The sequence below is a fragment of the Otolemur garnettii genome, unplaced genomic scaffold (genome assembly GCF_000181295.1).
Source record: "Otolemur garnettii isolate 467f Iridium unplaced genomic scaffold, OtoGar3 scaffold00294, whole genome shotgun sequence".
In the NCBI taxonomy this organism is placed as follows: Eukaryota; Metazoa; Chordata; class Mammalia; order Primates; family Galagidae; genus Otolemur; species Otolemur garnettii.
Window position 1 is genome coordinate 827,683 of NW_003852689.1, and position 26,983 is coordinate 854,665.

General features: G+C 51.1%; 1 protein-coding gene across 3 annotated transcripts; it reads right to left on the reverse strand.

Moving 5' to 3' along the window:
* Positions 1 to 5,359: 5,359 nt before the first annotated feature.
* PATZ1 (POZ/BTB and AT hook containing zinc finger 1) lies at positions 5,360 to 26,714 on the reverse strand. Of its 3 annotated transcripts, XM_003803341.2 has the most exons (5): positions 24,660 to 26,714; positions 23,164 to 23,227; positions 16,339 to 16,510; positions 8,341 to 8,478; positions 5,360 to 6,886 (listed from the first exon to the last, which is right to left on the reverse strand). In XM_003803341.2, exons 1-5 carry the CDS (start codon positions 25,928 to 25,930, stop codon positions 6,468 to 6,470), a joined length of 2,064 nt encoding a protein of 687 aa, XP_003803389.1. In that variant the 5' UTR covers positions 25,931 to 26,714; the 3' UTR covers positions 5,360 to 6,467. The 3 variants fall into 3 exon arrangements, with proteins under 3 accessions (XP_003803389.1, XP_003803388.1, XP_012669190.1); XM_003803340.2 differs by lacking the exon at positions 8,341 to 8,478; XM_012813736.2 differs by lacking the exons at positions 5,360 to 6,886; positions 8,341 to 8,478; positions 16,339 to 16,510 and adding an exon at positions 20,979 to 21,971.
* Between the last annotated feature and the right edge of the window lie 269 nt (positions 26,715 to 26,983).

Consider the following 26,983-nt stretch of genomic DNA (forward strand, 5'->3'; position numbering starts at 1 on the left):
AGCTACTTGGGAGGCTGAGGCAAGAGAATTGCCTAAGCCCAGGAGTTGGAGGTTGCTGTGAACTGTGTGATGCCACGGCACTCTACCGAGGATGATAAAGTGAGACTCTGTCCCTAAAAAAAAAAAAAATTTGTACATCCATCAGAGAAATTTTATCAGGACACAGCCATGCCCATTGTACTATCTGTATCTGTATTATCTGTGTCTAGCTGTTCTTGCACTATAACTACAGAGTGGAGTAGGTGTGACAGAGGCCAAAAATATTTACCCCCTGGCCCTTTACGGAACATTTGCTGAGCCCTGCTCTTATTCACTCTCTCCATAACGATGTAGTCTGGTCAGAGATAACACAGGTAAACAAAAAGGGAGTGTCTTAATTGTTTCTTAATGTGCTTTAACAGACACCAGCTTGCTTAATCCTCACAGCAGCCCCAAGAATAAGAACTGTTATCCTCATTTTCCACTTTAGGAAACAGAGACACACCTGCCAAAGGTCACCCAGTTAGAAAGTTGGTGGCACTGGGTATGCACTGGTTTGCTGTCTCAAGACCACCAGGGCACAGTGAAGGGGCAGATTTAGTGCTGCTGACGGTCAGAGGACAGCAGTCCCAGCCCATGAAAAGGGTAAGAGTCAGATGTACAGAGCTACCAAGGAAGAGACTTCCAGGGAGGTGCTCTGTTGGTAAAGGCACAGGGGCTAGGAACAGAATGGGATATATTAAGAATGGAAATTTTGGCTCAGCACCTGTGGCGCCAGCCACATACACCTAAGGTGCCAGCCACATACACTTAAGGTTGTGGGTTCAAATCCAACCCAGGCCCACCAAACAACAATGATGGCTGCAACCAAAAAATAACCAGGCGTTGTGGCGGGCGCCTGTGGTCCCAGCTACTTGGGAGGCTGAAGCAGGAGGCTCGCTTGAGCCCAGGAGTTGGAGGTTGCTGTGAGCTGTGATGCCATAGCACTCTACCAAGGGGACAGCTTGAGGCTCTGTCTAAAAAAAAAAGAATGGGAATTTTGGGCCCGGCATGGTGGTTCATGCCTGTAATCCTAGCACTCTGGGAGGCGGATGGCTTGAGTTCACGAGTTCAAGACCAGACTGAGCAAAAATGAGATTCCCCTTCCCTGTCTCTAAAAATAGCCGGGTGTTGTGGCAGGCACCTATAGTCCCAGCTATTGGAGAGGCTGAGGCAAGAGGATCACCTGACCCTAAGAGTTTAAGGTTGCTGTGAACAATAATGTAATAACGTCATGGCACTCAATCCCAGAATGACTAAGACTCTGTCTCAAAAAAAAAAAAAAAAAAAAAAAAACAGAATGAAAATTTTGGTTGGGTGCAGTGGCTCACGCCTTTAATCCTTGGGAGGTCAAGTCTGGCAGATCATTTTTGAGAGCAGGAGTTCGAGACCAGCCTGAGCAAGAGTGAGACCCCATCTCTACTTAAAAAATAGAAAACCTGGGCAGTGGCTGTGGCTCAGTGAGTGGGATGCTGACCCCAAATATCAAGGGTGGCGAGTTTGACCCTGGCCCTGGCCAAATTGCAACAAAAAATAGCCAGGCACTGAGGTGGGCCCCTGTAGTCCCAACTACTCGGGAGGCTGAGGCAAGAGGATCACCTAGCCCAAGAGCTGGAGGTTGCTGTGAGCTGTGACGCCACAGCACTCTACTGAGGGCAATAAAGTGAGACTGTCTCTAAAAAAATAAAATAAAATAAAGAACAGGAGGAGCTGAGCATAGGAGCGCTGGCTGGACAGGACACTCGTGGCCTAGCTATGATAGTCCCCAGTACAGAGTGGTAATGAAGAAACAGATGCTTGGGCCTAAGCTAGTGGGGTCAGATCCTCATTGCATCACTACAACTGTGTGTGGGACAAGTTGCTTCACTGTAAAAATAGTGACTATCTCTGCACTTATGTGAGGGCCAACAGAATATGGGTAAAGCAAAAAACAAAAGGGTGGTGCCTATGGCTCAGTGGGTAGGGCACTGGCCCCATATACTGAGGGTAGCAGGTTCAAACCTGGCCCAGCCAAACTGCAACAACAAAAAAATATGGATAAAGCGTTTAGAGGGTGCCTGCCACTCAGTAAACACAGCATGTGTCATTATTATGGTCATTGTTAGGAACTGGATGGGACAAGGTTGGCATAAAGCTCTGATACATGCAAAATAAAAGTATAGGTGTGTGTGGGGGGAGGACCTTGTGCTTGGATTATACCCAATAGGGAGCATGGGGCTGGAGCCTGGGAAATCCAGAGGCAGCAAGCTGCTGTGGGAGTTGTCTTCTGGGATCCCCCAAGGCTACTGAAGGAGAAAGGCAGAAAGAAGGAACAGAGAACGCCAGGTTAAGGGCTAAACTTTATTCTCGCCTGTGGGGAGCCTGACTGTGCACCCAGCACCTGGTGTACATTATTAATCCTCACTATAACCTCCTGTCATCCCACTTTATAGGTAAGGACATCCAGCCTTGGAGAATTTCCAGAACCATAAAGTGTCTCAGGCAGTATATCCTGAGACAGGCTGTAGCCCTAACCAGCCAGTTCTCCAGATCCTACCTACTGTTGGCTATCAATGGTCAAATTTCTCTGTAGCCATATCTGCCAGAGTCCCTTGGAGTCTTCCTCATCTCCACAGGAGCAGAGAGAGGTAATCACTGCTATAGGGAGGTGGGTACAGTGCCTGAAGTCTTGGCCTGTTCTCAGTCCAAGCTGTTAGGCTGTGGCTGGACTGGTTCCCTGATGTCTCCTCTTCCTGGGGCAAATCTACCTTCATTTCAGTCAGGCCAGTTCTAGGATGCTCAGGGCAGGATGCAGATCATCCCAGAGGGTCCGTCAAAGTATGAAAAGCATGCTTACTCACACAAGGTCTCTGGTACCAACTCTGACCCTTGGTGGCCTTTTTGGTGCTATTCAGTCCCTCATCCTGAGGACCTGGCAGGATAAGAGTCTCCTCTGCACCAAGCATGGTATCTTTTTACACGAGCATAAAGAAACTGGGAGCTTGGGAATAAAGACTCAGTTGAAGACAAACCTGAATCTGAATCCTGACTCTGCCTGCTGTGCACCACCTCCCTGGGCCCATTCCTCATCTGCAGGAAGGGGATAGCAATGAAACCAAACTCAGAGGTTGTGCTAAGGATTGGCTCAGGATGATGGTCTCTTGTGTTCTTCACAAAAGACCTGATGAATGGCTGGGTACAGTGGCTCACACCTCTGGGAGGCCAAGGTGGGTGTTTTGCCTGAGCTCAGGAGTTTGAAACCAGCCTGAGCCAGAATGAGCCCTTGCCTCTAAAAAAATAGCCAGGCATTGTGGCAGGCGCCTGTAGTTCCAGCTACTTGGGAGGCTGAGGCAAGAGGATCGCTTGAGACCAAGATTTGGAGGTTGCTGTGAGCTGTGACGCCACAGCACTCTACTGAGGGAGACAAAGTGAGACTCTGTCTCAAAACAAAAAACTTCAAACTAAAACAATTAAATACAAAATTCAAGGAAAAAAAATAGACCTGATAAAGAAACTAAGGCTCAGAGATTTGTCCAAGGGTTTGCAGGAGCAGATGGTGGAACTAAACAGTCAAAGCTCAGGATCTGTATCCTGGACCACGGGGAAGAAAAGTCACTACACCTTTAGGCGCCTGTGTTCTGCATAGCCTTTCTCCCTGCGGCATGAAGGGCAGGGGTATATGGAGGTGGGGAGTTGTGAGTCAGGCAGGGTACCTCTGCTTGCTGCTCAGGCCTCCAGGCCAGTAGTGCTTTGGAAAAAGCAGTAGCCTGCTTGCTTTGTTGTTCTCCTCCTAACTATGGTCTCTCCTGCCTACAGAGCTTCTGGGAAACAGGTAAAAAATGTCAGGCCAGCCCAGTCAAGTCATTGGTTCTCTCTTTAATACCTGGCAGATATGACCAACTGGCAGATTCTGTGGTGGTCCCAAAGCCACATGTCCACAGGGCATCCTGCTTGCTGTTCTCTTTCCCCCTTTTTAAAATATATTCACCATTAATGGCATACCTTTTACTTAACAACATGGGGCAAGAAGATTCAAGTTGCTGAGCTTCTTAAAGCCCTTTGGCCATGAGGATTCCCTGCCCATGTCCCTCTTCAGGTCCTAGCCAGTTGCTATGTTGGATCCCCTGCAGCTCAGGTCTTCCTTCTCAGGGTCTCAACCCTACCTCACACTTTCCTGAAGCCACCTTACCTCCCCTCCTGCCCTCCTGCTGTCATTGTCCCATTAACTTTCCCCAGTTATCTTTTTTTTTTTTTTTTTGAGACAGAGCCTCAAGCTGTCCCCCTGGGTAGAGTGCCATGGCATCACAGCTCAGAGCAACCTCCAACTCCTGGGCTCAAGCGAGTCTCCTGCCTCAGCCTCCCAAGTAGCTGAGACCACAGGCGCCCACCACAACGCCTGGCTATTTTTTGGTTGTAGCCTTCATTGTGGTTTAGTGGGCCCAGGGTAGATTCGAACCCACCACCTTAGGTGTATGTGGCTGGTGCCTTAGCCACTTGAGCCACAGGCACCAAGCCCGTTATCTTTCTTGTATTTCTCATCATCTGAATTTTTTTTCTTTTTTGTTGTGAGACAGGGTCTCAGTCTGTTGCCCATGCGATGGTACAGCAGTATCATCATAGCTCACTGCAACCTTTAATTTCTGGACTCAAGAGATCCTCTTGCCTCCGCCTCCCAAGTAGCTGAGACTGCAGGCAAGGGCCACCATGCCTGGCTAATTTTTCTATTTTTTGTAGAAATGGGGTCTTTTTATTTTTCTTTTGAGACAGAATCTTGCTATATCACCCACTGTAGTGTTGTGGCATCACAGCTCACAGCAACCTCAAACTCTTGGGCTTAAGCGACTCTCTTGCCTCAGCCTCCTAGTAGCTGGGACTACAGCCACCTGCCACAACGCCCAGCTATTTTTGTTGCATTTGTCATTGTTGTTTAGCTGGCCCAGGCTGGGTTCAAATCCCCCAGCCTTGGTCTATGTGGCCGGTGCCATAACCACTGTGCTACGGGCACTGAGCCAATGTCTTTTTTTTGCTCAGCCAGGTGAATTCATATTTAAATTGCCCATCTCTCACACTGACCTCCACAGGGATGTCTGGTGTATGGCTGTATCCCTAGGACCTGAAATCTCTTGGTACACAAGTGGTGAAGACAAGCAGTGAATATTTTAGAACAAATGGATGAATACTGGCTGTTAAGTCTTCACTGGGAACATCGACCGGTCAATTCTGTCAATTCCAGTAGAACTGGTACAAACAAGTGGAAGAGGGGTCTCCTGGCTCCCACTCCCACACCAGATACTGGAGTATATAGACTGCCCACTTGTGGGTCCCAAAGACCCCTTCAACTGAAAAACCAGACTCAAGAGGAGCAGGCAGAGTAACGTACTAACATTTTTAATACAGTCTGATCAGATCAATTCACATCACAAGGTCAACCTGGCTTGTTCACGTGTGACACAACTAAGGTACACAACGTCCCTACCTGCTGATTCTTCCACTTTCCTGGCTCCCAACAGCAATGAAACCCCTAACTCCCTGACCAGACTGGCATTTTTTAAAATTTTGCATAAAACTATTTCTTCCATAGACTTCAAACAATCAACTAGCCAAGTTAATTATGGTACATCTAAACAAAGTTTAATACTAACCCTAATGTGTGACTGCGGTTTACAAAGAGCTCTGTATCACCTGGGATAGCTTTCAGTAGCAATTCACTACAACTGGTCCTAAAAAATAATACCAATAGTAATAATAATTAGAGAATTAAAACCCAACAGCAAGTTGAATGGTTAAAATCACGTAAGAACTGGAATTTGGGGTTGGGGTGTCCTCAATAGCTGAGCTCATCCTTGCAGCAAAATGCAGATAGCCTCCTTCACGTGGGGCTCAGGAAGTCTGAGGCCCTCCAGACTGAAGGCCAAGTTCAGGGGGGCTCTTAAAGGACACTTACCCCATGGTCCATGGGATGCTGTAGGCTTCTGGCTTCCTTAAAAACTGGGCATCAACATTGTATAAGTGGGTGAATACCCTATTGTGGTTTTCATTTTTTTAGGCAGATGGAGAAGAGGGGATGAGGAATCAGAAGTAAGAGGGGACCAAACTCACGGAGGTCCCAGAATGCCATGGGGTTTGGGTTTGGGATTGGAGTTCCTAAGACTTGAGCAGCACCAGGATTCCAGTTTCCACCCATGAGGGAAACTGGGCCTGGTGTTGCCTTGGAGGCCTATGTAGTGTTTTCTGCCCTTGTCCTATTCAGGGTCTCACTGATATTTCTGCAGAATATCAGGTGAAAATCTATTTCTAAAGACCACTGGGGGAATGGGTAGTGGAGGAGTTAGGTTGGGGTGAGGTATAGGGGAGTTAAAAACGAATAAAAATCTCTCAGCTACAGAACCCAAAGACATCACTTCCCTCCGCATTCACAGCATTTCTCAGCAGTCCCCGATGGCTGTTTCTGTGGGGACACAGCATCTGCCTCACTTCCCCTCAGGCCCCATGGGCTGCTGGTCAACCTCAGGATCTACTAAAGATGATGCAAATGCCGACTGAACAATCTGAAACCCAAAGGACTCGAGGAGAGACATGTTCTGCTGGGGAGAGAAAGGTGAGCCAAGGGAAGGGCCCAGGTCCCCCAGGGGGCCCCCAAGGGCCCGGACATGCACCTTCTGGATGTGTTTGTTCAAGTAGGACTTAGAGCGGAAGAAGCTGCCACATTCAGGGCATGGGTACTTCTTCTCCCCGTCAGATTCCATTTTGTTTTTGGGGACTGCCATGTCGCAGGAGAAAGAGCCGTTGGTACTCTGCTTCTCTGGTGTCTTCAGGTCACTGGCATCTGAGAGGTCACCATAGGAGTCAGAGCTTTCAATTGGATCCTGATGTGAGCATTTCTGGCCTTCTAAGAAAAAACAAAACATGGAGACATGAGGCCAAGCCTCAGAGATTCCCCCTCCTAGAGGGGTCATGAGGTGCCAGCTCATAGGCCTGTGGAAGGCATCTGATGGCCAGCCATTGCCCTGGCTGACCACACAGAGGTTTGGCTGGTTAGTGTGGGAGCCAGGAGTGCCTACAAGGTGAGACAGCAGAGCCCTAGGGCTGCCAGCCTCCCCTGCTGTGGCCTCTTCATGCAGCTGCACATGTATTGCTCACCATCATCTTAGCCTGCTTCAAGGAAGGGGTAGAGAGGGGACCTCTACTGCTTCTGCCCAAAACAACTCAAAGACCCCAACTCCTGGGTGCTGTCTTGGGTGCCTCTGGGAATAAAACAGCTATTCTGACGATGTCGAGTAGATGTATCAATGGCCTCATCTCCTGTACCAGACTAGCTACACCCTAGCAAGATAGACAGGACCAGAGCCATGAGGTCCTCAACCTCAGAAGACCCTACCAGTAGCTTAGACAGAAGCCAATTCTTTTCCTAATGCTGCAAATGCAAGCCTCACCCTTACTGCCTTCCTTCTACCAAAACTCTTCTAGGGCCAAGCAGCCAAAGCACAAAGATTAAAAGCAACTCTGAACAACTCAGTTGGCTGGGTGTCCCCAACCAGGGCCCAGAACAAGCTGGGCTAAGAGACAACCCTGACTGTTCTACCTTGTCCCGTCCACACTGGAGTCCTCTACAAATCAGCAGTTTCCTTCCTGGGTCCAGAGAGCCATGCCGGGAAGGGAGGTCTGTGATGGGAGCATGGAGCATGCCATCTTTGTCATCTCTGCTATCTGCCAAGCTCCTGGCCTCATCCCCGAGGCAACAACAACATGACATACCACAGAACAACCTGAACCAACAAGTGAAGGTGGGCCCAGGGAGCTCTCTACAAACCAAGTCTGAGTCAGAGGTAACTCACTCCCATGCAGCTCATAAACAGCAGCCAGAGGCCCTCCAGAAAGGGCTGCTCACAGCAACCAACCACCCCTAACACAGGAGGAGCGAGCCATTGGCTCCCAATGGCCCACATGGTCAAAAGAAAAGAAAGCATTCAGCCCCAGCTCCACGCTGTCCTACAAGGCTACAGGCAATGGACAGGCCCACAGTGACTCATCATGCAGGGTTCATCTTCTGCCCTGGGCCAGGGGCATCCTGCAGGGCTCCAAACGGTGGGGGCTGGCCAGGAAGGGAGGAGGGCTGGGGAAGAGGAGGCGGGGGCAGGATCTCGGCAGTGCCCTAAAATCTTACTGCCCTATAGTGAGATACCCAATGTGACTTTTGTGCTGGACACCACTGCCACTCAGATCTCTGAGCCTCCTCAAGGCAGCCAGAAAGCTGGCCGCCTTCCCGCCTCCCCACACCCGGCCCAGCGCCCCCACAACACAGTCTGCGCAGAGAAGCAAAGTGCAGAGCAAGGGGTCGCTTGCCTTTGTTGCCATAGGTCCTGGTGCAGTGGAACGCTGCTCCCCCATTCGGGATGGGCTCCTGGTGCCTGGAGACCTGGGGAAGGGGAACACCGTGGTGGGTTTTAACATGGACCTTTAAGTAGGAGGCAGAGGAGAAACCTAAACAAGACAAAAGGAGATGAGATCCCGCGGCCAGCAAAAGATACCTCTCTCCTTCCCCCATGCCTCTCCTCTGGCCGCTCTGGCTAGCATTCCCAGGTCAGCTGCACCTAGAAGGGGCCCCCTCCTTGGCTCAAAAACAGCTGTATCCAAGGTCAATGCACCGGTAAGAAAAAAACAAAACAAAAAACCCAGCTGCAACCACATGAGCCATGTGGCTCTGGATGGAGGATGGCACTGTCCACAAATCAGCTTCTCTGCAAAGCCCACTCTGCAAGGCAGTGGTGAGGGGCCTCGGCCAGCCACCTGGTGGGATGACCTGAAATCCTGCTCCTGCTAGCACCAGAGGTCAACTGGCTCCAAGCTTGTTGTGCCTTAGTAACATGTGGTTTGAATGTATATCCTGCAGCCCCAGGTCAGCTGCAGGGACCGTGGTTAGAAATGTGGTTAGACAAGTATGTGGGGCTCCAGGGTAGCAACGGGATTCCAGCCAGCAGAATGCCTGCTTAGCATCTATAAATAAAAGCAAACTGGACAACAGAATACAGATCAGATCGAAAGGAATGCCTCCAGGGATCCCCCATGTACCTGTTAGGATATGTTCCATTTGGCTAACTTTTCTACCTTCAGCACAACTAGATTTAGTAACTGTTTAGACCTTATGAAGAACAACAACAAAAATATGATGTCATGTCAGAAGGGCATGGTCAGCTCTTATTCACTGTGATCTTTTTGGTTTGATTTTGGAGCTTCCACCAGGTTCACGTACAGAGGAAGAAACAAGGATGATCTCCATTGTGTTCATCTTGGGAGAAGGGGCAATCCAGCCATCTTGGAGTTGCTCTAGCCCACTCCCCACATGCATCAGTCAGTTTGAGCCACAGAATATCTCATATTGGGAAGAGCAGATCTCGGGCCACTTGCACAGCATCCAAAAGTCGACAGATACAAAATCAGGTGGGACAATAAAAGGATCTTGACTCGAATTTCACTGGAAGGAGATATGCCATTGAACTTCATGGAGGTCAAGGATCAGGAAACAGGAACTGAAGCTTTTTAGGATAAGGCCCACTTGAGGCTCCAGTGCTCCAGTGCTCCAGTGGCATCCCTTAAATCCATTCCAGATATGGTTAACAAACTATCAGGTATTTTCACTTCCTTTTAAAATTACATAGTCATAGCCTAACAGTGTGATCCACTGCTAACAGTCAGAGGCTGGAGAGTATTGTGTAACGTCTGCATGAGACTTGTTTTAAAAAGCCTGAATTAGCATGTCATTTTGAATGCTGCCAGACCTATAATAAAGGTTCACCTTTAGCAGGCACTGATGGTGTGCCAGGGCCCAGCGCACGGCATGTACCACTCCACAGAATCCCCCCCAACACCCTACATCAGGAGTCCTCAAACTTTTAAAACAGGGGGCCAGTTCACTGTCCCTCAGACCACTGGAGGGCCGGACTGCGGGCCCCGGGATGAGTCGGCTGCTAAGTAGGACAGGCAGCAGCAGCAAAAACACCCGGCAGGTCGGATAAATGTCCTAGGTGGGCTACACATGGCCTGCAGGCTGTAGTCTGAGGACACCTGCCCTACATCCTATGAATTACTAGTATGTCCATTTTACAGATGAAGAAACAAAAGCCTATGAGTTTTTGGTTTTTTTTTTTTGAGACGGAGCCTCAAGCTATCCGCCTGGGTAGAGTGTCATGGCATCACAGCTCACAGCAACCTCCAACTCCTGGGCTCAAGCGACTCTCCTGCCTCAGCCTCCCAAGTAGCTGGGACTACAGGCGCCCGCCACAACACCTGGCCATTTTTTGGTTGCAGCCATCATTGTTGTTTGGCGGGCCCGGGCTGGGGATTCGAACCCGCCACCTTAGGTGTATGTGGCTGGCGCCTTAGCCGCTTGAGCTATAGGAGCCAAGCCAAAAGCCTGTGAGTATAAGTAACACATGTATGACTACTAAGGGATAGAGCCTGGACTCTGACCCCAGGGTCACGTGCCACCAAAACTTGGCCCTTAACCACTGGGCTGATTCTTCGATGGTTCCTGGGAACATCCCTGGGACTTGGCAATAGGTTCCATTATCACCGTTAACATTCATGAATTTCTCTGCCATGTTGATGAGTTGGAATGGCAGCTGCTAACAGAGAACTAGCCTATGGGGAGCTTATTTAAGAAATACTCCCCTAAACAGCAATAGTTAGTGGTTCTCAAGGGAAATGTGTAATCAGGCAAATTTTCCTTCCTTTCCCAACATAGCTACTTCAAAGTTCTATGCTGGTCTCCTGTCCTGCCTGGTATAGCGAGCTGTCCTGCACTGTGACCAAAGTGGTCTGCCTAACGCCTATCACTAGAGGACAGACTGGCTTTAAGAGGGTCACATGCAAACAACCCTAAAAGGGAAGCTGAAGTCAGGAATGAGTAATGAGGCTAATGGGAAGTAGGCTCTTGGCCACTTGGGTTGGCACTATGATACCAAGCTGAACCAGGAGATGTTGGTCCCTGGCAACCACCACAAGACAGCAGAATTTTCTGATATGATGATGCCGCTTTATTTATTGAGACAGAATCTCACTTTGTCACCCTTGGTAGAATACTGTAGTATCATGGCTCACAGCAACCTCAAACTCTTGGGCTCAAACAGTTCTCTTGTCTCTGCCTCTCAGGTAGCTGTGACTACAGGTGCCTGCCACAACACCCAGCTATTTTTACAGACAAGGTCTCGCTCTGGCTCAGGCTGGTCTTGAACTCCTGAGCTCAGGCAATCCACCCACCTCAACCTCCCAGAGTGCTGGGGATTACAGGCGTGAGAGCCATCACACCCGGCAGTTTTTCTATTTTTAGTAGATATGGAGTCCCTCATTCTTGCTCAGGCTGGTCTCAAACTTGTGAGCTCAGGCAATCCACCCACCTCGGCCTCCCAGAGTGCTAGGATTACAGGCATGAGCCACCACACCCAGATGATGCCACTTCAGAAGGGATTTTTTTTCTTTTGGTTTTTAATCCCTTTGGGACTTCTAAAGTCACAGGAAGCCTTCCCTGTGGTGTACTACAGCAGGTCCACTGCAATCAAAGGGGACGGGAAAGGCAGAGTAGAGCACCAGGAATTACTATATTCCTTGTAGTGAGAGCTACGCCGGAGGAATACAGCAGATGCTCAGTACCAACGTGCTGCGTTTTCCTGAAAAACAGTCTGAGAAACTGTTGCGTCCTCTTGACTTTACCCAGCTGCAGACTATACTATCTATAGCAAAACCACATGGCAGGGTGGTAGGAGTGGATCCACAGCTGCCACTTAAAGCCCAGAATTGAAACACAGAGCAACTCAGCAGTCAAGTGTTGGGATGAAACAGAAGCTGAGCTTCTGAGCAGAACACATCTTTGAAGCCAGACACATTTAGCAGGAATTCTAAACTTACCTGCCCTTCACCACTGATTAACCAAATACCCAAGAGGCAGCTTGATCCGGGCATCTACGCAATGGAGATGCTAGGCACACATTTGATTGCCATTACAACCAAGCCACCCTCCTTCTCACTCCAGAAAGGAGTTTATTAGCAAAAGGCCATTGTGCTCCTCACCTGTGCTTTCTTGCTTGTTGCACCTGCAATCTGCATTCCAGAAGCAAACCATCCTTTGACAGGCTCCATATCCATATAGGGGTTAGGAACTACTTTCTTGACATCCAAACCCTGGAGGGCCTATTCCCAGCTGCACTGTGTTAGAGGGGACCTACCACATAGTTTTATGTCAGTCCAGCAGGCTGTCTGGATCTATCCACTTGTGCCACGTCTGTCCAGGAAGAAGGCTTTCTCTACCTTTTAAAAAATGCTGTTTGAGTCCAAATGTCTCTGAAGAGACTCCTGATAAGCTATCCTTCTTCCCTATACCAGCACATATGCATATCTAGAAAGACCCTGCTGCAGAATTTTTATTTTCCTTGGAGATGGAGTCTCTCACTTTGTTGCCTTTGGTAGAGTATCATGGTGTCTTATCTCACAGCAACCTCAAACTCCTGGGTTCAAGTGATTCTCTTGCTTCAGCCTCCCAAGTAGCTGGGACTACAGGTATCCTCCACAATGCCCAGCTATTTTTAGAGATGAAGTCTCGCTCTGGCTCAGGCTGGTCTTGAACTCCTGAGCTCAAGTAATCCACCTGCCTGGGCCTCCCAGACTTCTGGGATTACAGGCATGAACCACGGCACCTGGCCCCAGAAATTTTAAAGAAAGAAAATCATGGCGATTCCTTTTCTCCTTTCCACTGTTAACTCAACTGATTTCCTCACTTCAAAAATGAGGGAACAAGCTTTTCTAGCTATAATACTCTCCATAATACTCCCTCCACTGCAAATGATCTTCCTCTACAAATGGTATCCTACATGTCTCTATATGTTTCTATGACAAAAACAGGGCATTTGACTCAAACATGGGGCTAATGCAGTCAGGCTACCTCCCCTCTTTCCCATTCTTCACAGCCAGGAGTCAGTTTTGTGACAAAAACTGAAAAAGGCAGCTCTATAGGTAGGTGGTTGATTGTTTAAGAATTGTTGGGGCAAAAGAATGTCAGAGGGCACCTGGAAGTTCACTTGAATCAAGCTTAACCATTCCAACCAGTTGGTTAACATTTAGCCCAGGCGTCCTCAAACTACGGCCCGTGGGCCACATGCATCCCACCTAGGACATTTATCTAGCCTGCCAGGTGTTTTTGTAGCTGCTGCCTATCCTGCTTAGCAGTCAACTCATCTTGGAGCCCGCAGTCCAGCCCTCCAACAATCTGAGGGACAGTGAACTGGCCCCCAGTTTAAAAAGTTTGAGGACCCCTGATTTAACCTTTGCTTGAACCCTTGCAAAGATAAGAACATTAATTTATTCATGTCACTCCTGTATGCATAGTCTTGGTGGCCAATGTCTCAATGTCTTTGATGCCCAGAAGGAACTTTATCTGGTTCCTCTTCTTTTTGACTTCTTCCTATTTCTGCTGAAGGAATTGAGTCCAGAAGTAGAATCCTGCTCCTTCTTGTCTGATAAAAGCTGCAATCATTTCCTCTTCCAAGTACCCAGCATGGGTTGGACCAGCACTTTTTTTGTCTTCCTGGAGGTACAGGGAGTCCCTACTGTGACTCTGGGACACAAAGATGTTTGCTCAATGGTCTAGATCTATAGTCTTGGCTTATCTGAGAAAAAATGGACTTTGGGTTTACTCTCTGGATCCTCCACCTCAGTCATGTAGCTTGTGGCTATTGCCCAAGTCCTCTTTACCAGCCCTTAGAAAAGAAATCCTGACACACAACAGTAGTTGGCTTTGCCATATCAGCTGCCTCCTAATTGGGCCAACTTTCCCGCTGTCCCTGCTGTTCTCAGTTCTTTCCTCCTGAGCTGGACTCCCCAGTGCTACGGCCCTGGGTCTCCTGTCCTTGTGCTACTCTGACAATTCAGCTGGGCTTTCTGAGTTTTATCAATTAATGTCCTTCTCCAGTCTCACTGGTGTTCAGCCTCGGGCTTTTGACCCCGGTTCTCAAACTGGGGAATGTCAATATTGAAAAAAAATTTTTTTTCCGAGGCAGAGCCTCAAGCGGTCCTCCTGGGTAGAGTGCTGTGGCATCACAGCTCACAGCAACCTCCAACTCCTGGGCTCAAGCCAGTCTCCTGCCTCCGCCTCCCAAGTAGCTGGGACCACAGGTGCCCGCCACAATGCCTGGCTATTTTTTTGGTTGCAGCCATCATTGTTGTTTGGTGGGCCCGGGCTGGATTTGAAGCTGCCACCTTAGGTGTATGTGGCTGGTGCCTTAGCCACTTGAGCCACAGGCGCAGAGCCAATATTAAAAATTTGACAAGATGACTGCTAACAGCGTGTCACAGCAGGTGTTGAGTTTTGGGGGGTTGCTGTCAGGAAGCCAGATTAGGATGAAACAAGATAAGAAACCATCTTTTTCTTTTCTTTTTTTTTTTTTGTAGAGACAGTCTCACTTTATCACTGTTGGTAGAGGCTATGGCATCACAGCTCACAGCAACCTCCAACTTCTGGGCTTAGGAAATTCTCCTGCCTCAGCCTCCCAAGTAGCTGGGACTACAGGCGCCCACCACAATGGCCGGCTATTTTTTTGTTGCAGTTCGGCCGGGGCTGGGTTTGAACCTGCCACCCTTGGTATATGGGGCTGGCGCTCTACTCACTGAACCACAGGTGCCACCCAGAAACCATCTTTTTCTAAAGCTGGGGCAAGACAGCCAGCCACAGCCTGGTAATTCTCCCTACACACACAAACCCACAGCTTGCTATCTGGGGGAAGCTCCTGCCAGAAACAGGCTCTACTGCCATGTCAGAAAATAGAACAGATAGCTTAAAAGGCTTTACTTACTATGTCTCCGCTTTCACAGAAAGAATCCTAGTGGTACTAATACCCAGTTGGCTTCAAGGCAAACCCCAGATGTGAAGTGCCAGGGAGGGACCCAGTTCCAGGACACCAAGAACATTCAGTTAACTCAGCAATCTCCCTCCACCAGAGAGGCCTCAGGGTACACGGATACAGCACAGGCACCCAACAATTCCAGGCAAGGCCTACAGGAGTGCTGTGCCTCCTCCAAATCAAAGTCTCAGCAAGTGATGTCTTTCTTAAAGTATAAGGAGGGGGCTCCTAAGTGTGCAGCTCCTCGTGGGTCTAGAGACTTTCTTTTTTTTTTTTAATTCTAGATATTTATTTATTTATTTATTTATTTATTTTTTTTGCAGTTTTTGGCCGGGCTGGGTTTGAACCCACCACCTCCAGCATATGGGGTCAGTGCCCTACTCCTTTGAGCCACAGGCACGGCCATAGAGACTTTCACCTACTTTGTCTTTTGGGATCCTCACAACAATCCCATGAGGTGGGAAGGTGCAGTGTTCTTAACCCCATTTGAGAGATAGAGAAACTGAAACTTACAGAGGGGAAGGGAGAACTCAAGGCTATAATGAGGGGCCAGGACTAAAACCTGAGTCCCTTGACTCCCAGTTCAGGAATCAACCCATTAAGTCAACCCCAGACTTCCAGACGCATGGAAACAAGAGGGCCCCAAGAGCTAAGGCATCCCAACAATATCTCCACCTGGCCAAAGCAAGCGCACCTTGCAGAAGCATCCTCACACAGACAGTTGCCCCGAAAACCTTCAGCACAGATACATCATAAGCCTCCTCAAGGCCATTGTGCTTACAAAATACAAACCCTACCACTTCCAGCAGCCAGCAGAATCTCAGAAACAGGCCTCATTTCATCAAACATGGCACTACTGCCACAGAATCAGACACCACCTAGGCCCACCTTGTCCTCAAGCATGCTGCTCTGCTCAGAGCACCTTCCGTTTTCCTCTCTCATCAACGTCACAGTCTACCTAAGTTTGGGCTCTCTTCTGACCATTTACGCCACAAAGCTTCTGCCCCTTGTTTATCTCCAGACTTGACCTCTTTCCCTAGCTGCTGAATTTCCTACACCAGTAAATCAGCCAGCAAATGCTCTTAAGCAGAACTCTTTTTTTCTCCCACTTTGGGACCTAATGACTCTTCCATCAACCTCAGTAGTTCAGTGGTATCTGCAAAATGTATCCATCCTCCCACCTGAGCAGCAGGTGAGTGATGGGCCCAATCTGGGGAATAACCTCTGTCCTTCTGTTCCCACTTGCTGGTCTCCTAAGATCTCCCATTCTAATCACTCCAAATTTCTTGGGAAGGAGGGGTAACAGTTAGTGGGTGATGGAGGTGGTTATTGTTCAGTGGGAAGGGAGGGCTATACAAAGAGTGGAGTGTGAGGCAGGGGGGTCCAGACATACCCTGGGCCTCCCACATAGGCTCAGGCCTGTCCTCTGGAAGTGAGGAAACAGTGGGCAGATTACCTCGGTTACAGATACTGCAGAAGTTGCTGGGCCCCTCACTGTGCTTCTTCAGGTGGTCTGCCATGTACGCTGCCCTCAAGTACTTCCCACACACCTGGCAGGGCACTTTGTCTTCATGACAAGCCAGGTGGGAGCGCAGACGGTCTCGGGTGGCAAAAGAAGCATTGCAGGTCTGAGGGCAGAAAGGAAGAAGGGATGAGGTGAACTCCAGAATTCCACACCTGATTCCCCACCAAATGCACTATGAAGCAAAAATAGTTTATCACATGGACCCCCTTTACAAAGAGAGCTTTAGAGTGTGGCTCAGGCTTTCTACCCAGATTGCCAAGTACTGCCCTTGTTTCCCATGATGCTCCGCACAGGACAGCAGAGTTGGCCCCACTGGTTCTAAATGGCTTCACGCCCAGGACACGGCAAGCTAAGTTCTACATTCCTCTACAAAACCAAGAGTTAGACATCTGTTCATTCTTAAACAGTAAGAAATGACTTCAGGTGCATTGCCTATAAGTGGATTTACAGATAAGTTATTGGCAAATAAACCAGTCTCTGTTTTCCATCCCTGGGTTTCCCCTAGTTGCTTTATACAAAGAATTTATTTTTTATTTAAAAGTGACATTAGTCTTGGCCACAGGGAAATGGAAAGAAAAGGCAGGACAAAGCAGAGACAATTCTTCACAAATTTGTGAATTTGAATTGAAAAAGCAGCCCATAAATGATAGTGTCAATTCTGTTAATGTGAGAATTGGCAAAGAGAACAAGGGCCAGAGGCTTTGAGAGAATTTGTGAAATGTTAAGCTGGGGAGAAGCTGGTAACAACAGGATGACGACACTACCTTGCACTCCTTCTGTGCCAGGCAGGCACCACGCTTAGCCTCGTAGAGGCATTTGTCTCATGCAGTACATCCTTATAGCAATCCTTTCAGGCAGGCCTTGTTATCATCCTCCAAGAGAATGTGGCTGTGGGAAAGCTATGGTGTGGACTGAGCATCACGTCATGGCCAGGTCCCAAGGTCAGATGACTCAGGAGCCCAAAGCCAGCATCAGCACCCTGGGAAGGAGGCCCCAGGCCACTGGGCACTTCCTATACTTGAAGAACTGACTGATGCTGTTATCAGTCATTGATCTCCCTCAACATCCCTTCCTCAGCTGGGCTTGCAAAGGCACTTTAGCCTTGGTGGTGGTTGGGGGGTGTCATGGAATGTTGGAAACCCGGAGAAGAGTCGAATGTGTTGGCTTTCAAGCTATTTTGGTTCTATGTTTTACGGGTCCTAGTCAATTTTGACTCACTTCTTTTCTCTGTGTGTGGGTGTTTACTGTTTCAGAACTGTATAAGGAAGCAAATTCTTTTTTTCTTCTTTTTTTTTTGTAGCGACAGTCTCACTTTATCACCCTTGGTAGAGTGCCAGGTCATCACAGCTCACAGCAACCTCTAACGCCTGGGCTTAGGCTCTTGCCTCAGGCTCCCAAGTAGCTTGGATTACAGGTGCCCACCACAATGCCCTGCTATTTTTTTGTTGCCGTTTAGCTGGGGCCAGGTTCGAATCTGCCACCCTCGGTATATGGGCTGGCGCCCTACTCACTAAGCCACAGGCGCCGCCCAGCAGTATTCATCTTTAAGTGTAGTACCTATCAGTTCGGCGCCTGTGGCTCAAGCGGCTAAGGTGCCAGCCATATACACCTAAGGTGGCGGGTTCAAATCCAGCCCGGGCCTGCCAAACAACAATGATGGCTGCAACCAAAAATAGCCGGGCGTTGTGGCGGGCGCCTGTGGTCCCAGCTACTTGGGAGGCGGAGGCAGGAGACTCACTGGAGCCCAGGAGTTGGAGGTTGCTGTGAGCTGTGATGCCATGGCACTCTACCCAGGGGGACAGCTTGAGGCTCTGTCTCAAAAAAAAAAAAAAAAAAAAAAAGGTGTAGTACCTATCAAACCTTAACTTGTGTAAGAATGGAGCTGCCCCTGCCATCTCTCTTTAACAGAAGCATACCCTGAGAACCTGAGGTATCAAGGTAAGTGTCTGAATACTGTTACCATTGAAACACATTACAAATGTTTATCTGTCTCCTCACTGTACGATCCAAAGAAGCAGCAAATGCAGGCAATGCTGAGTTGTCAGAAGATGCCACTAATCCCAAATATCTGTGTGTGTTAGCACAGCCACACCTTGCTTTTCTCAGTCATTGTCTTTTGAAATAAACATTACAAATTTGAACAGATATATTTGGTTTATTCAAATGACAAATGAGGAAGCCAACTTTAGAAAGCGAACTTGCCTAAAGCGCAAGACTCAGCTACTATAGAAAGCCAAGTACTCCCTTGCCACAGCCAGGCCAGTACTCTACCAAGCCTCCCAGCCACCCCAAGCTGTCCTCACCTTTCCCAGTTTATAGCTGAGCCAGCCAAGGCCCTGAGAAGTGAAGGGACAGCAGGACTGGGAACCAGCATCCCCACCTACACTCTTATCATCTCCACATTCAGCAGAGGCAGCTTCTGGTGAACGGAAGGCACTGCTGTTTTTAACACAGAATATTGTACTTGGCAGTCAGGACTCCCTTAATAGGGAAAGGTGAAAGGATTTGTGCAGGGAAATCCCACCACTTAATGACTCAGAAAGCATCATGGATGCTTGTACTCATGGCCACAGACCATAGATGGGCCCTACCTCAGTCAGGGATCTCAAGACCCAATGGTAGGTCACAGCAGGAGAGAAAACTCAGAATCTTTCACCCTGATGTACCAACCTGTAAACCAGTGCAAGGGCCACTATAAAAACCTTTGGGAAAGAGAGGGCACCTATCAATTTATCCAAGGACAAGAGCCTTCTGGGTTTCCCAGGCAGTGACCTGAGGACCAACCACCCCTCTAATGTTGAGAGGGAGAATGTTCTAAGGCTCAAAACTCAAAAGAACCAACATGGACCAGGTGTAAGAAAACGGGACTGAAAACACATTCAAAAGCCTATCTTCTGTAGTCCCTGGGAGAGGGAACCTGGAGGAATATAAAAGAGATGTCTTGTTTCTCTTGCCAACCTTCTTTTGGGATCTGTCCTCTAAAGGTTTTGCTACCTAAAGATGATGGATAGCCAAACCTCAATTATCCACAAGTGGATTATCCATTTGGGGATTAACTAGGCAAAATTAAAATCCCAGACTGGGCAGTCTTCCCCCACCCCATCCTCCATTGATTATCTCTCAAGAAATGAAAGCTAACTTTAGCCTGAGCAAACATAATTAGGAATGGAAATCTGCTGCTGGGGGAAAAAACTCAAACACAACAAAAGCTTTCACTGTGTTTAAAAAAAAAATCCAAGCTGGTGATTGTTGGCTTCTCTGTGCCAGGACTGACCCTCTGGGGCTAGAGTCCCCAGGTTTTCTGGGGAAATTGTGAAAACGTACCATTCCAAGTCTAGACCTGCCAGAAGTTCAGACAACACAGAACGTGAAAGAACCTGGTCACATGAGCCAGAGAGTGGCTGAGAGATAGATTTCAAAGAAGGGAACACCCAGAACCTCCATGCTGGGGCCACTGAAGAGAAAATCACTCCCAAAAGACAGAGGGACTGTTAGGGAAGAGACTACATCAGCAGCAGAAGGCTGCTTGCCTTCAGTGCTCAGAGTGGCTGTCCTGCCCACAGCTCTATTTGCTGCTGTTAGTAGACACATCTGCCAGGTCCTGGTTCAGCCACCCTGAGTTTGGGTCCTCACCTGTTCCCTACCATTCAACACTGAGCCCCAATCAGGCTCCCTTCCCTCCCCAGCCAGTTTTCCCCCTTTCAGACTTCTAAAGCTTTTCTTGCAAATGGGCCCAAATAGAACCAAGAGTACCAGTGCACACCCCCACCCTTGGTGGACTTTGAATTCTGGCAGCCTCCTGGGTATCTTGAGCAGTCTTCTTTCACAGCCCTTCAAGAGTCTAAGGGCAATGCCTAAAGGTCTAGCTCCATGGGCTTTTTCAGCCCCCTTTTTGAGTGTGTGGCTACCTCATTTCATTCCTTCTCCGACCAGCCCCGGAGAAGTGGAGCCATTGGCAGCAAGGGAGGAGGCCCAGCTACTCTATAGCCTCTCAGCTTCAGGCTGAACTTCACGTGAGGGAAATGTCCCAGCCCAGTGAGCTCATAAATCCAGCAGTGCCTAGGACATCTGGACACTCATGCCAAGCCTCGAAGAGACTTATGTGCCACTGCCCATCCTGAGGCTTCCTGCCCCTACATCCGGCCAGCCTTTCTACTTAAGCCATGGCACCAGTCTCTGTAACTGGCCCTTTTCATTCTGTCAGCATCAGCAGGGGCCAAGAAGTATAGGCTGTCCCCAGCTAGACAGGAGCTCCAGAGACCAAGTCCCAGAGAACCATCCCTTCATCTCTCACGCTTTCCATGTACCACACTATGCTAGTGATGCCCCTGCTGTTTAACCAGGCCCAGGTGCACCTGGCTGGCCAGCCCAGAGCGGGACAGCCAGTATGTTTTCACCTGCTGGGTCCTCATTAGGGAAATTCTGACTACAGGATGGAGGTGGGGCCAGCAGATCTGTGAACATGTGTGTTGGATGGGGCGGGGCAGGGCAGGAACCAGCTCTTACACCAAAGGACAATGATGTCAGTGTTATGACACAGACCAAGGACAAAACACACAAAGTCTCAAATGTTAGAATGAAAACTTTTATCATCACTTTTCTGTTCTCCCCGCGAAGCCTGCAGGGGCTAAAGGGCACACTAGTGGGATTCAAGGGAGGTCTACATCTGCTTTACCAGCCCCCAAAGCCATATCCTGGGGTGACCCAATATAAAGTTACTGATTAGTTTAGTTCCTGAGCAGATCTGCTAATAAACCTCAAAAACACCAACATCTACTTCACTAGCCAAAGACGAAAGCAGGACCCGTCTGAGTGGGAAGGGAAGAGGGCAGCATGGGTTGACACTAGCTGGAGTTGTCCCCAAGTCTTCTCTGAAGGCAGATTCACTCCCAGAGTGGGGAGCAGGGTGGCCAGGCCCCATTTGAGAAACCCCATGCCTATGGGAAGTGACGCCAAGGGAGGGGAAGCAGATGAGCTGGTGGCTTAATTCCCAGGGAAAGCACCAACCTCCAAAATTATCCAGACAAGGACAGATGCCTAGGGGTACCATCTGTTAAAGGGGGAGGGGAAGACAAGAGAGCCCAGAAAGAAACTTGGAGGCTGTAGGGGGGACCAAGGAAAGTGTTCCTTGCTACACCCATTTGAGGGCCCTGAGCTGGGAAAGACTCCAAGTCACCCAGGGAGGAGCTGGGTGTGGTGAGCAGGAACCACCTTGTAGGCCTCTCCCAAAAATAAGGGTCGCAGGCCAACTACTCTCCACCATAAACTCTCCAGGGAGGCCCAGGTTAGCCCACAGGCCACTGGGTAAAGGCCCTGCTACCCTCTGGGGCGGTCCAGCCCTGCCTCAGATATCCTGGTGGGGCCGGGCAGAACAGAGCGTTGCTGGAGTGTGCTGGGCCCAGGTTTTCAAGGGCTGGGAATGATTTTTTTAGAGAAAGGGAAAAGGCGGTGTCAGGAACCGAATGGGACGACCTCCACAAAGCAGGCTGGGCAAAGTCCCATGATGGCAGGTCGCTAGGAAGAGGTTCCAGGGGCGGCAGGCCGCTGCTGCTCCCAACCCACACCTAGAAAAAGGGCAGAGAGTGCAGGTTACCCTCCCAGGCCACCGGGCATGCCCCCACTGCCCTCTGGGCTACTCCTACTCTGCCCAGGCTGCTCAGCATACTACCTAGGAAAGACAGAGTGTGCTCTGTGATGAGAGAATCAGAGACAGAGAGAAGGCAGCAAGGCAAAGACAGATCCCAGCAGGCCCACCCTGGTCACCTTCCTCCAGTGAGGCCACTTAACACAGGTCTGTGAACACTATCCATGCCTGGCCCCTGCAGACTCTCTGCCCTCCTACAGCACATCCATCCCTCACTACACATCTCCCTGAATCCATACCCCCTCTTGCCACCAACAGGATCAGGAGAAGCAGGTTATTCTACCAGAGGTAGCAGTGAATACCCCACAACCATGTCTTGCCCTCAGTTGGCAGGATTTTGGCACAGGACAGGAGAGATAACAAAAGAGAAGACAGAGACATGTTCTCAATCCACACAGGAATGCTCTGTGGCCAGGAGAGAACACTCGAATTTTCTGGTGCCAGCAGGGCCCCCAGACTTTGTTCAAACAGACAAACCAAGGGTGAAATCTGTTCCAGCCTTCCCTACCTGCTACTATACAGAGAGCTCAAGAGAAGAGGAAACCACCTTGCTCTCCAGTTCTCCAGAAACCCTGGTTCAGGATTGGTTCAGGTACCAGTGTTGAGAGATGAGACTACTCGCTCCCTACCTCCTGTCTTAAGCTGAGGGGACCCAGGAGGAGCTTCTACTTGCATCAGACAAGGGGAAAAAGTTGTTGGCTGGACCACCAAGAGTCCTTTGAAAAACACTTCAGTCTCTACAAATTGTTGGAAATTAGCAGCAAGGCCCAGCAAGGTATCAGGTCCCCCAGCACAATATCTGTGCAATGTGCGCCACCATCCAAGGAGCTGGCAAACACCAGGAGAGGAAAGCCAAGCAACAGAGTGAAGACGAAGACAGGGTGGGAACCAGGACCAAGCAACCAGGAAGGAAGGAACATCAGCTGTGGGGGAGGGGGGCTGGGGTGAAGAACAAAGGAGAGCAGAGAGAGAGTGTGGAGGGACAGTGGGGAGGTGTGCAAAGCAGTGGTCAGTCAGCCGGGCCCAGCACACACATCAGCTCGCTCATGGCCATGGCTGTGAGAACAGTAGCATTCTCCTTCAGCCCATCTCTGCCCTGGCCCAGCCCCTACCTGACACTTGTGAGGCCGCTCAGAAGTGTGCACCTGCTTGATATGTCCATTCAGGTGATCAGGTCTGCAAAAGAGAGAACCAAAGAGGGACTTAAGAATAAGAGATGGAGAGATGGGGTACAAACTTGGCTATACCCCGGCACGACCACCCCAGATACACACAATCTGCTGGTGAGGATTAACTCCCTCTGCCCCACCCCAACATGACAAAGACAAAGTCCCTAGCTCTGGCTCCACAGGCCCAGGCTTTTCTGCCCTGGTTTTTTCTAGAGGGGGAAGGGAAGTGAGCATTTGTCTCTGATCTTATCTACCAACCCCCTAAATCCCCCAACCAGAAACTTAATGATTCCTAGGACCAGATGCGGTGGCTTTTGAATGAGACAGGGCCGCCTTAGTGCAGCCTTTCTGGGAGAGGGTATGTGTGATTCATTGTCCAGACTAAAGCCCCTTAGAAACTGTGTGTTCCCCTCCCCCAGCCTCTCCCGCCACAGCAGCCAATGAATGCCACCCGGATGGAATTCAGTCCCCAGAGGCCAGCCATGGAGCCTTAAGTCCCCAGCTGGGCTGGTAAGCCAGATGCCCGCCTGAGCAGGTGGGCAGGGGCTGCCTGGCTGCCTGACCGGTAAGACTGGTTCCTGGTTGGGGCCCCTCTGAGGGAGTTCTCCATCCCTGGGTTCATGCATACAAGGTCCTCCTATCCATGTTTAAACCAGCCTTTTATTCTGAATGGTCTCTAAGAGAAAAACAAAACAATCCTTAGTTCCCCAGACAAGACCGCAGTTCCCCCTCCAGCTCACTAGAAAGTGAATCTAAAGAGATCCTGCCCTTTTCTTTTTATCCTGAGAACATAAAGGGGCTCTGTGGGTTCCATTAGGCTCTAGAGTCACCCAGTCAGAGCAGATTAAAGATTTTGGTGTTAAGAAGCAGCTCTGGGTGCTCAACTCTGTCCTGTGATCCCAGGTTCATGTGAGAGGCAAAGCTGAAGTCTACTGATCCAGAATCGCCAATGCTCCGAGTTGGGGGATTTGGTGCCTCAGGAGTGTAAGGAGTCCCAGATGCACTTGTTCCAGCCCCTCCCTCAGCAGCCATTCCATTCAATCAGGGAAAGTTGCTGGAGGAGGCCAGGCTCCCGCCCCCAGAGGGGGCCCAACGCCTGGTGCCAGAAACACAAAGAGAGCCCAGGGAGAAGAATGGCAAGGCCTGGTGGCTCTGGCCTGAGGGATCCGGCCCCTTCCCATAGGCCCCAAGGAGAAAAGACAGTACAGTACGCCTAGTGTCAGAGAACTTCCCTGAGTGAAGAAAGAGCAGTTCTTGACCATACCATCCCCAAATCAGTGCTTTAAAACACTCTCACCAAAACCTGGTATGGCGCTATAAGGGCAAGTGACCCCCACAAGTCCCACACCCCCAGATGTTGGCAAGGGGCTACCTCGGGAGACTGGACTAAGGCAGGTTGTGGTGGGGGAAGAGTGGAGGAGGAAGGTGCCTTTCCTCACCTGGAGAAGCCTTTCCCACAGCTCTGGCAGATGTAGGGCTTGCCCACGGACCCATCATGGGACCTCACGTGGTAGGACATGCGGTCTTTTCTCTTGAACCGCAGCCCACACACAGGGCAGGAATAGGGTTTCTCCCCGGAGTGGGACAGCTTGTGCCTGTTGAGATGGTACACATCACGAAAGATCTTGCCGCAGATCTCACAGGCCACCTGTTTCCTTGTCCGGCTTCTCTTGCGGGGCCCATCGGGGTCTTCAGAGATGGGTAGCCCATTCTCACCCAGCCTCGGAGGAGGAAGGTCGATATAGCCCAGCTGGAGACTAGTGACACCATGCTGGGCTTCGTGCTGCCGGAGCCGGTTAGCATCTGTGAACACCTTCCCACATAGACCACATGGGAGGATACCTGCCTCCCTCAGGCCCCCTGGAGACCCAAACATTGAGTCCAGCAGGTTGGCCTTCCTTGGGCGGCCGCGGCCTCGCTTGCCAGTCAGGGGAGGGGCACTGGATGCCACATTAGGGAATGGGGAAGTCAGCAGTTGGGGGGACAGGGGTCCAGCCACCATGGGCAAGCGGTCCACCCCAGGTAAAACAGGCAGGGAGGCTTGGCCTGCAATGGCTGCCCCAGCAGCCCGAGCTGCCTCCTCCTCTGGCTGCATGCTGCCCGCGATGCCATTGCTGTTGGCCGCCAAGGCTGCCCCGTTGGTCATGTCCAAAGGGAAGCCCAAGTCTGAGGTCCCAGGAGGGCGAAAGAGCATGATGTCGGCCCGGGCAGGGGGCACCAGGATCTGCACGTTGGACTGTTTGATAACTTCTTGGCATATCTCGATAACCGACCTCATCAGCAGGAACTTGGCGGCCGTCATGAGTTCAGGGAAGCTCTCCAAGCGCACCACGATGCGGGAAGTGTAAGCGAAGTCCAGAATGTCCCCAAACACCTTGGAGCTGATAGTGTGCATCTCTAGCTCCCGGCTGCCCCCGGCCCCGCCGCCTGGGGCTGCCGTCGCGCCCCCCACATCAGCCGGACCCCCGTCTGCAGCTCCTCCGTCGCCCAGTTGGGCGCTGAATACTGACTCGAAGTACTCGCTGCAGGCGGCCAGCACCGCACGGTGCGCTGGGAAGCTCTCGTCGCCCACCCGCAGGAGCACGTCGCAGAAGCGCCCGCCGTTTTTGCGCTGCTGGTTCAGGTTGTGCAGCATCTCCGTGCTGTGTCTGCTCACCTGGTAGGTGTAGCAGCCCGACGGGCCGCAGGAAGCGTCGTTCACCCGCTCCATGGCCGCCGCCCCCTCCCACTAGCCGGGCCGCAGCACCTGCCCGCCCCCTCCCTTCCCCTAGGCAGCCAGAAGAGGGGCGCAGCAGAGGTGTCCACACTCCCCACACGTGCCGCCCGGGGGCTCTTTAGTCTTGCAGGTGCGTCGAGCGCACACGCCCCCAGCCTGGATCCGACTGTCTAGACCGCGGGGTGCACCACCCCCCACATAGCCACCCCCACTCCCGCTGGATCGCGCGCTCCTCTCTTCTCTCTGCCCGCCCGCCTCCCCTTCTCAGTCTACCTTCCGGGGGGTAAGCCAGCGAAGAGGTGAGCCCCTCCTGCAAACGCGCCTGCCACCTCCCCTCCCGCCCGCCAGGCGGCGCCGGCGCGCAGCCAAGAGGGGCGCGCACACGCGGGAAGGAGGAGGAGGAGGGGTCCGCCGCGCAGGCGCGCGCGCGCGCCGAGGCTTTTCCCGGGCCCGCTGGGGGCGCGCGCTGCGTCCCCTGCAAAGCGCGAGCCGGGGCGGGGGCGCCGAAGCGGAGGAGACAAAAGGCGAAGGCGGCGGCGGAGGGGCGCGCACGGGGGCGGCGGCGCGGGCCGAGTCCTGGAGCCGGCTGGCGGTGGCGGCGGCGGCGGCTGGAGCTGGCGGGCGTTGGCGGCAGCAGGATGGGCCCTTCCCCAGGCCGGGCGAAGGCGGCGGCGGAGCGGCGGCGCTGCGGCCCCGGGCTCCGTGTGTTTGGAGCAGAGGAAAGATGGCAGCGGCTGCACTTCCTCTTGCACTTTCACCCCTGGGGGGAGGAGAAGGAGGGGGCGATACCAACAACACCCCCCCCTCGCTTGCAGGAAAAAAAAAAGAAACGGCGAGCTCGGCGTGGGGGGCCCCAGCGCCCCCGGCCCTGCACGTGCGTGCCCGGATCCCTAGTCCTGGCCGCCCCGCGTTGCAAACTTTCCACTTTCTTTGTGCCGAACGCCCCCCCCCACCCAGCTGAGGATGCACGTCCCCCCTTCCCTATTTATACACCCCCCCCCAGCAGCTCCGTTCCCCCCGCTTCCTGCCCCCCCTCCCCATTCCCCA